Genomic DNA, 10,037 nt, shown 5'->3' with positions numbered 1-10,037 from the left:
GGGATTAGATACACAGCTCAGCAGACAGTATCACACAGGAGAGGATTAGATACACAGCTCAGCAGACAGTATCACACAGCATTACAGTAGTATCTTTTGCACTTACTCCCGCAGATCGATAACTGTTCCTGGCTGCATTAAGTTGAGTGCTGCTCCGGGCGCTTCCTCCGCTGGGACCCGCAGAGTGGGGCTGGGGCGCGGCTCCGGGGGAGGGGGTCCCGGCTCCGGTCATTGCTGTGCTGTCCTCGGCTGCAGCATGTCCCGGGAGCAGGGCGGTTTCGGGCGGCTCCTGCGGCTCCTGCTCCCGCACCTCTGCCTGGTCCTGTCCCTGGTCCTGTACAGCGTCCTGGGGGCCGCCATGTTCCTGCACCTGGAGGCGTCCGCGCACAACACCAGCACCCGCCAGCAGGGGGTGCTAGAGGAGCTGTGGACGGCCAGCAGCGCCAACATGAGCCGCGGTGAGCGCTGCTGCTGCCTGCTGTCAGCCACTGCACACTACTGCTGCCTGCTATAAGCTACTGCTGCCTGCTACTGCTGCCTGCTATCAGCCACTGCACGCTACTGCTGCCTGCTATCAGCCACTGCACGCTACTGCTGCCTGCTATCAGCCACTGCACGCTACTGCTGCCTGCTGTCAGCCACTGCACGCTACTGCTGCCTGCTATAAGCTACTGCTGCCTGCTACTGCTGCCTGCTATCAGCCACTGCACGCTACTGCTGCCTGCTATCAGCCACTGCACGCTACTGCTGCCTGCTGTCAGCCACTGCACGCTACTGCTGCCTGCTGTCAGCCACTGCACGCTACTGCTGCCTGCTGTCAGCCACTGCACGCTACTGCTGCCTGCTGCCTGCCACTGCACACTACTGCTGCCTGCTGTCAGCCACTGCACACTACTGCTGGGGGAGACTGCAAGCTACTGCTGCCTGCTATCAGCCACTGCACGCTACTGCTGCCTGCTGTCAGCCACTGCACGCTACTGCTGCCTGCTGTCAGCCACTGCACGCTACTGCTGCCTGCTGTCAGCCACTGCACGCTACTGCTGCCTGCTGCCTGCCACTGCACACTACTGCTGCCTGCTGTCAGCCACTGCACACTACTGCTGGGGGAGACTGCAAGCTACTGCTGCCTGCTGTCAGCTACTGCAAGCTACTGCTGCCTGGTGTCAGCCACTGCTGGGGGGAGGAGGCTGCAAGCTACTGCTGCCTGGTGTCAGCCACTGCTGGGGGACACTGCAATCTACTGCTGCCTGTTGTCAGCCACTGCTGGGGGAGACTGCAAGCTACCGCTGCCTGGTGTCAGCCACTGCTGGAGGGAGGAGGCTGCAGGACAGATGAGTACAATCTATTACTCCCTGTTATCAGCCATTACTGGGGGAGGAGACTGGGGGACAGGTGACTACAATCTATTACTCCCTGTTATCAGCCATTACTGGGGGAGGAGACTGTAGGACAGGTGAGTACAGTCTATTACCCCCTGTTATCAGCCATTACTGGGGGAGGAGACTGTGGGACAGGTGACTACAATCTATTACCCCCTGTTATCAGCCATTACTGGGGGAGGAGACTGTGGGACAGGTGAGTACAAACTATTACTCCCTGTTATCAGCCAGTACTGAAGGAGGAGATTGTAGGGCAGGTGAGTACAGTCTATTACCCCCTGTTATCAGCCATTACTGGGGGAGGAGACTGTAGGACATATGAGTACAGTCTTTTGCTCTCTGTTATCAGCCATTACTGGGGTGGCTGGTCACGGTTTCTGCTCTTTCCTTGTAGATCAGTTCCGGATAGTCTCCGAGGGTCTGATCGTGAAGTATAACAATGCGGAAGGTGATTGGGATTTCTTCAGCTCCTTGTTTTTCTCCTTCACGGTGTTCAGTACAATCGGTGAGTGGGACGGGAGGATCCTCGGGGGAGGAGCCAGGAATTCCCAGATGTGTTGATCATTGGCCACTGGAGGTGTGCAGTTAGTATTTTGCAGAGGGGTCTGCAGCAGAGGGGTAGACACATGGGCAGAGTTCGGAGGGCAGATCCTCCACATTCCCGGGCAGTGGAGGAACATCACATTGCAGCTGTATGTGGCTGGACACCAGTTCTCGCTGCTGGAGTTTTGGGTCACACAGGATTAGAAAACTCAGAAAACCGATAGTTACAGCAAAGGAAGCATCAGACAGAAAACAGGAGGCCAGACAGAGGCAGAAGCATTGTCATCAGAGGGAGGCTGGAGAGGCCCAGACAGGAGCTCAGAGGGAGGCTGGAGAGGCCCAGACAGGAGCTCAGAGGGAGGCTGGAGAGGGCCAGACAGGAGCTGAGAGGGAGGCTGGAGAGGGCCAGACAGGAGCTCAGAGGGAGGCTGGAGAGGCCCAGACAGGAGCTCGGAGGGAGGCTGGAGAGGCCCAGACAGGAGCTGAGAGGGAGGCTGGAGAGGCCCAGACAGGAGCTCAGAGGGAGGCTGGAGAGGCCCAGACAGGAGCTCAGAGGGAGGCTGGAGAGGCCCAGACAGGAGCTCGGAGGGAGGCTGGAGAGGCCCAGACAGGAGCTCGGAGGGAGGCTGGAGAGGCCCAGACAGGAGCTCGGAGGGAGGCTGGAGAGGCCCAGACAGGAGCTCGGAGGGAGGCTGGAGAGGCCCAGACAGGAGCTCGGAGGGAGGCTGGAGAGGCCCAGACAGGAGCTCGGAGGGAGGCTGGAGAGGCCCAGACAGGAGCTCGGAGGGAGGCTGGAGAGGCCCAGACAGGAGCTCAGAGGGAGGCTGGAGAGGCCCAGACAGGAGCTCAGAGGGAGGCTGGAGAGGCCCAGACAGGAGCTCAGAGGGAGGCTGGAGAGGCCCAGACAGGAGCTCAGAGGGAGGCTGGGGAGGCCCAGACAGGAGCTCGGAGGGAGGCTGGAGAGGCCGAGACAGGAGCTCGGAGGGAGGCTGGAGAGGCCCAGACAGGAGCTCGGAGGGAGGCTGGAGAGGCCCAGACAGGAGCTCGGAGGGAGGCTGGAGAGGCCCAGACAGGAGCTCAGAGGGAGGCTGGAGAGGCCCAGACAGGAGCTCAGAGGGAGGCTGGAGAGGCCCAGACAGGAGCTCAGAGGGAGGCTGGAGAGGGCCAGACAGGAGCTCAGAGGGAGGCTGGAGAGGCCCAGACAGGATTCTCTCTGTATGCCGGGTATATGATCTGTGATCCCTCTAGACACTGGATTTCTCTCTAGATGCCGGGTGTATCATCTGTGATCCCTCTAGACACCGGATTTCTCTTATGATCTGTGATCCCTCTAGACACCGGATTTCTCTTATGATCTGTGATCCCTCTAGACACTGGATTTCTCTCTAGATGCTGGGTGTATGATCTGTGATCCCTCTAGACACCGGATCTCTCTTATGATCTGTGATCCCTCTAGACACCGGATCTCTCTTATGATCTGTGATCCCTCTAGACACCGGATCTCTCTTATGATCTGTGATCCCTCTAGACACCGGATTTCTCTTATGATCTGTGATCCCTCTAGACACCGGATCTCTCTTATGATCTGTGATCCCTCTAGACACCGGATTTCTCTTATGATCTGTGATCCCTCTAGACACCGGATTTCTCTTATGATCTGTGATCCCTCTAGACACCGGATTTCTCTTATGATCTGTGATCCCTCTAGACACCGGATCTCTCTTATGATCTGTGATCCCTCTAGACACCGGATCTCTCTTATGATCTGTGATCCCTCTAGACACCGGATTTCTCTTATGATCTGTGATCCCTCTAGACACCGGATTTCTCTTATGATCTGTGATCCCTCTAGACACCGGATTTCTCTTATGATCTGTGATCCCTCTAGACACCGGATCTCTTATGATCTGTGATCCCTCTAGACACCGGATCTCTCTTATGATCTGTGATCCCTCTAGACACTGGATTTCTCTTATGATCTGTGATCCCTCTAGACACCGGATTTCTCTTATGATCTGTGATCCCTCTAGACACCGGATTTCTCTTATGATCTGTGATCCCTCTAGACACCGGATTTCTCTCTAGATGCCGGGTGTATGATCTGTGATCCCTCTAGACACCGGATTTCTCTTATGATCTGTGATCCCTCTAGACACTGGATTTCTCTTATGATCTGTGATCCCTCTAGACACCGGATTTCTCTTATGATCTGTGATCCCTCTAGACACCAGGGTACATTGTCCCAGCAGACATGTGGGATTTCTGATTCTCCGCGTTTGTGTGTTTCAGGTTATGGCCGGATGGCGCCCGTCACGGAGCTGGGGCGGGTTGCCACCATGGTGTATGCGGCGGTGGGCATTCCTCTGATGCTTCTGTTGCTGGCGGATCTTGGCGATATCCTGGCGGTCTGCATGTCCCGGACATACAATGTCGTTCTGGACGCCTGGCACCGATGTTTCCCGCGTGGATCCAGCCGCCTGCAGCTCCTCCCGGAGAGGTCCACTTCGAGCTCCAGTGCGGACAGCCGAGTGTCCATCAAGGAGCCTCTGAACCTGACGGACATCCTGAGGAGCCAGGCGCCGGTGAAGGACAGCTTCCAGCAGCTCCGAAACATCCGAATATTTGAGCTGCTGATATTGAAGGACCCTGAAATGATCTTGCCCAGAAAAGGCCCCTTCATGAGGTGCTACTCCTGCCCCGAGCTGAAGGTGCAGCCGAGCGCCCACTCCGCTCTACTAAACTTTGACAATCTTGGCGCGGAGCTGGAGCAGCTGGATGTCCCCATCGTGGTCATCCTCCTGGTGGTGATGGCCTTCATCATGCTGGGGGCCCTGATCCTGCCGCAGTGGGAGAAATGGACCACCCTGGAGGCCTTCTACTTCTGCTTCATAACGCTGACCACCATTGGCTTTGGCGACGTTTTTCCCGCTCACCCAAAGTTTTTCCTGCTGCTGTCGGTGTACACGGTGCTGGGCATGGCCATCATCTGCATGGCCTTCAAACTGATGCAGAACCGCATGGTGTGTCTATATAAGAGGTGTGTGACGTGCGTGACCCCGGGAGAGGTGAACGGGACCCCCGGAGATAAACCCTAACCGGCAGAGGAACGTTCTGCGCCAATCCCGCCAGAGCCATAACCAACCGCTGCCAGAAAGCGCTATGTAAGGTGTCAGGACATTGTGCATGAAGCCCATAACAAGGAGCTCTGACCCTACACCCACAGACAGCTCTATGTAAGGTGTCAGGGCATTGTGCATGAAGCCCATAACGAGGAGATCCGGCCCTACACCCACAGACAGCTCTATGTCAGGTGTCAGGACATTGTGCATGAAGCCCATAACGAGGAGCTCCGGCCCTACACCCACAGACAGCTCTATGAAAGGTGTCAGGGCATTGTGCATGAAGCCCATAACGAGGAGCTCTGACCCTACACCCACAGACAGCTCTATGTAAGGTGTCAGGACATTGTGCATGAAGCCCATAACGAGGAGCTCTGACCCTACACCCACAGACAGCTCTATGTAAGGTGTCAGGACATTGTGCATGAAGCCCATAACGAGGAGCTCTGACCCTACACCCACAGACAGCTCTATGTAAGGTGTCAGGACATTGTGCATGAAGCCCATAACGAGGAGCTCCGACCCTACACCCACAGACAGCTCTATGTAAAGGTGTCAGGGCATTGTGCATGAAGCCCATAACGAGGAGATCCGGCCCTACACCCACAGACAGCTCTATGTCAGGTGTCAGGGCATTGTGCATGAAGCCCATAACGAGGAGATCCGGCCCTACACCCACAGACAGCTCTATGTAAAGGTGTCAGGGCATTGTGCATGAAGCCCATAACGAGGAGATCCGGCCCTACACCCACAGACAGCTCTATGTCAGGTGTCAGGGCATTGTGCATGAAGCCCATAACGAGGAGATCCGGCCCTACACCCACAGACAGCTCTATGTAAGGTGTCAGGGCATTGTGCATGAAGCCCATAACGAGGAGCTCTGACCCTACACCCACAGACAGCTCTATGTAAGGTGTCTTTACATTGTGCATGAAGCCCATAACGAGGAACTCCGATCCTACACCCACAGACAGCTCTATGTAAGGTGTCAGGACATTGTGCATGAAGCCCATAACGAGGAGCTCTGACCCTACACCCACAGACAGCTCTATGTAAGGTGTCAGGACATTGTGCATGAAGCCCATAACGAGGAGCTCTGACCCTACACCCACAGACAGCTCTATGTAAGGTGTCAGGACATTGTGCATGAAGCCCATAACAAGGAGCTCTGATCCTACACCCACAGACAGCTCTATGTAAGGTGTCAGGGCATTGTGCATGATGCCCATAACGAGGAGCTCCGGCCCTACACCCACAGACAGCTCTATGTAAGGTGTCAGGGCATTGTGCATGAAGCCCATAACGAGGAGCTCCGGCTCTACACCCACAGACAGCTCTATGTAAGGTGTCTTTACATTGTGCATGAAGCCCATAACGAGGAACTTCGATCCTACACCCACAGACAGCTCTATGTAAGGTGTCAGGGCATTGTGCATGAAGCCCATAACGAGGAGCTCTGACCCTACACCCACAGACAGCTCTATGTAAGGTGTCTTTACATTGTGCATGAAGCCCATAACGAGGAACTTCGATCCTACACCCACAGACAGCTCTATGTAAGGTGTCAGGGCATTGTGCATGAAGCCCATAACGAGGAGCTCCGGATCTACACCCACAGACAGCTCTATGTCAGGTGTCAGGGCATTGTGCATGAAGCCCATAACGAGGAACTCCGATCCTACACCCACAGACAGCTCTATGTAAGGTGTCAGGGCATTGTGCATGAAGCCCATAACGAGGAGCTCCGGATCTACACCCACAGACAGCTCTATGTCAGGTGTCAGGGCATTGTGCATGAAGCCCATAACGAGGAACTCCGATCCTACACCCACAGACAGCTCTATGTAAGGTGTCAGGACATTGTGCATGAAGCCCATAACGAGGAGCTCCGGCTCTACACCCACAGACAGCTCTATGTAAGGTGTCAGGACATTGTGCATGAAGCCCATAACGAGGAACTTCGATCCTACACCCACAGACAGCTCTATGTAAGGTGTCAGGGCATTGTGCATGAAGCCCATAACGAGGAGCTCCGGATCTACACCCACAGACAGCTCTATGTCAGGTGTCAGGGCATTGTGCATGAAGCCCATAACGAGGAACTCCGATCCTACACCCACAGACAGCTCTATGTCAGGTGTCAGGGCATTGTGCATGAAGCCCATAACGAGGAACTCCGATCCTACACCCACAGACAGCTCTATGTAAGGTGTCAGGACATTGTGCATGAAGCCCATAACGAGGAGCTCCGGCTCTACACCCACAGACAGCTCTATGTAAGGTGTCAGGGCATTGTGCATGATGCCCATAACGAGGAGCTCCGGCCCTACACCCACAGACAGCTCTATGTAAGGTGTCAGGGCATTGTGCATGAAGCCCATAACGAGGAGCTCCGGCTCTACACCCACAGACAGCTCTATGTAAGGTGTCTTTACATTGTGCATGAAGCCCATAACGAGGAACTTCGATCCTACACCCACAGACAGCTCTATGTAAGGTGTCAGGGCATTGTGCATGAAGCCCATAACGAGGAGCTCTGACCCTACACCCACAGACAGCTCTATGTAAGGTGTCTTTACATTGTGCATGAAGCCCATAACGAGGAACTTCGATCCTACACCCACAGACAGCTCTATGTAAGGTGTCAGGGCATTGTGCATGAAGCCCATAACGAGGAGCTCCGGATCTACACCCACAGACAGCTCTATGTCAGGTGTCAGGGCATTGTGCATGAAGCCCATAACGAGGAACTCCGATCCTACACCCACAGACAGCTCTATGTCAGGTGTCAGGGCATTGTGCATGAAGCCCATAACGAGGAACTCCGATCCTACACCCACAGACAGCTCTATGTAAGGTGTCAGGACATTGTGCATGAAGCCCATAACGAGGAGCTCCGGCTCTACACCCACAGACAGCTCTATGTAAGGTGTCAGGACATTGTGCATGAAGCCCATAACGAGGAGCTCTGACCCTACACCCACAGACAGCTCTATGTAAGGTGTCAGGGCATTGTGCATGAAGCCCATAACGAGGAGCTCTGATCCTACATCCACAGACAGCTCTATGTAAGGTGTCAGGACATTGTGCATGAAGCCCATAACGAGGAGCTCCGGCCCTACACCCACAGACAGCTCTATGTAAGGTAAATAACAATTGCCATAAGGATTACATATAGTGTGCCCCTTTAATTAAAGGGGCACAAAGCATACTTAAAGTCAATAAAAACCGGAGAAACACGAGTATATTGCTTGCAAAAATGATTTTATTGATAACAATGGCAATTAAAAAACCCCCAAGGGGTTAAGGAGAAGTGAAGAAAGAAGGTGAAAAAAGGGGGATCAGGAAAAATGGTTGTAAGCCAATCAGGGGTATAAATGTGTCCGGCCAATACAGGGACAATAAATACAATAAATTGCACAAAGCCCAGGTAAAAAGTTAATAGGACGGACACAAGTTAGATAAATAACATATATAAAGTGCCTGTGTATAAAAGGGATGTAAACAAGGACTGTATGTGCATGCCAGAGCTAAAGTGCTCACAGTATAACCGGCGCCTCCAAATAAAGGTGCACAATTCAGTAATAATAGAAGTCTCAAAAGACACAGGCAACCATCAGAGTATATCAGCAAACCATAGATCCTGGGCCCAAGAGAAAGCCCCTACGTACGTTTCACCAGAGTGAGGTAACCAGCAGCTTCATCAGGGGGAGACAGAATAGTGATCTCAGGATGCGGTGTGCACTGCTGTAAACCCTCCATCTAATGCCATAATAGCGATCAGCTGTACGTGCATTCAGACACTGCTGGAGCGGCGCATGCGTGCAATGTCCTCATCACCCCATCCACCGGATCCAGCCGTCCGGGCACAACGCGCACGCGCGGGCGGCACGGCAACGGCCATGACGCCCGCGCCTGCGCAGAGGCCCTCAGGACGCCGAGGACGGAGGGCGGGGGCAGAGGAGCATGAACGCACGCGCACAGGCAGTGTATTATAGTAGAAGTCCGGACATGCAGGGGGAAATAGACATAGAGGAATACAATGCCACAGATAACATTATTAGTGACAGCAGCACATGTAGAAAGGCGGCAATTACTCCAGAGCCATATCATATTTGCATGTCCATTTTCTTCAAGCCCTCAGAAACAGCCGATGCCATGACATGATGGGAGTCAAGACAAGAAAATCATCATGGTGACTGAGAGAAAAGTACATCTGAAAAGAAAAAATAATAGAAAAAAATCTAATTATTAAGAACAGATAATAATATCAAAAAACATCCAGGGAAGAAAAAGAAAGAAGTGAAAAGAAAAATATATATAATAAACCCAAGGGGAAGAAACTGAAAACCAGAGCAAAACCAAGCACTAATAAAAGGGGCTGATAAAAAGGATGAGAAGCTAATGTTCTCATTAAGAGCTTCTGGGGTGAGGGTCCCGCAATCCACCTCGCGTCACAGCGGGCCAAAGGTTTTTTAAGGTTTCCACCTCTGTTGCCGCCATGGATAACATCGATGCCCCTCACCTTCAGTGAACTAGGGTCACAATTGTGATGGTTCAAGAAGTGACGTGGCAGTGTCTTACGGAGAGAGGCATCTTCCACTGACCTGGCTGCCCCAATATCCCTCACATGCTCCCTCACCCGTACCCGGAGCTCACGAGAGACCGACGTAGATGAGGGAGCATGCACACGTGGCAAAATAGACCACATGACTTGTGCCACATGAGATGTGATGTCTAATCCCGAAGACACGTCCGCCATCGGCGGAGTGAAAAGTGGCACAACGAAGGACATTGAGGCACGCCACGCAGTGGCCACATGGAAAGCAACCATGATTCGGTCCCCGACTACCAAAGGGATTCCTGATGGGAGGAATGTAGTGGCTGTGAACCAGTGCATCTCGCAGATTCGGCGCCCTCCGGGAGGTCATAGATGGAGAGTCTGTAAGGAGACTGGACAGGACGGGGTCCGTTCTAAGGACCGGCCAATGCCGTT

General features: G+C 53.7%; 1 protein-coding gene across 7 annotated transcripts; it reads left to right on the top strand.

Moving 5' to 3' along the window:
• Positions 1-206: 206 nt before the first annotated feature.
• KCNK18 (potassium two pore domain channel subfamily K member 18) lies at positions 207-8,283 on the top strand. Of its 7 annotated transcripts, none has more exons than XR_012754166.1 (4): positions 207-458; positions 1,774-1,884; positions 4,212-5,520; positions 5,594-8,283. XR_012754166.1 is itself a non-coding variant. In XM_075348139.1 (3 exons), exons 1-3 carry the CDS (start codon positions 257-259, stop codon positions 5,015-5,017), a joined length of 1,119 nt encoding a protein of 372 aa, XP_075204254.1. In that variant the 5' UTR covers positions 207-256; the 3' UTR covers positions 5,018-8,283. The 7 variants fall into 7 exon arrangements, 2 of the variants coding, with proteins under 2 accessions (XP_075204254.1, XP_075204255.1); XR_012754167.1 differs by having other exon boundaries at positions 4,212-5,954; positions 6,027-8,283; XR_012754169.1 differs by having other exon boundaries at positions 4,212-7,610; positions 7,971-8,283.
• Positions 8,284-10,037: the final 1,754 nt, after the last annotated feature.

This window comes from Anomaloglossus baeobatrachus, chromosome 5 (genome assembly GCF_048569485.1).
Source record: "Anomaloglossus baeobatrachus isolate aAnoBae1 chromosome 5, aAnoBae1.hap1, whole genome shotgun sequence".
Taxonomy (NCBI): Eukaryota; Metazoa; Chordata; class Amphibia; order Anura; family Aromobatidae; genus Anomaloglossus; species Anomaloglossus baeobatrachus.
Note: the sequence above shows the minus strand (reverse complement) of the source record. Positions and strands in the feature narration are given on the sequence as shown.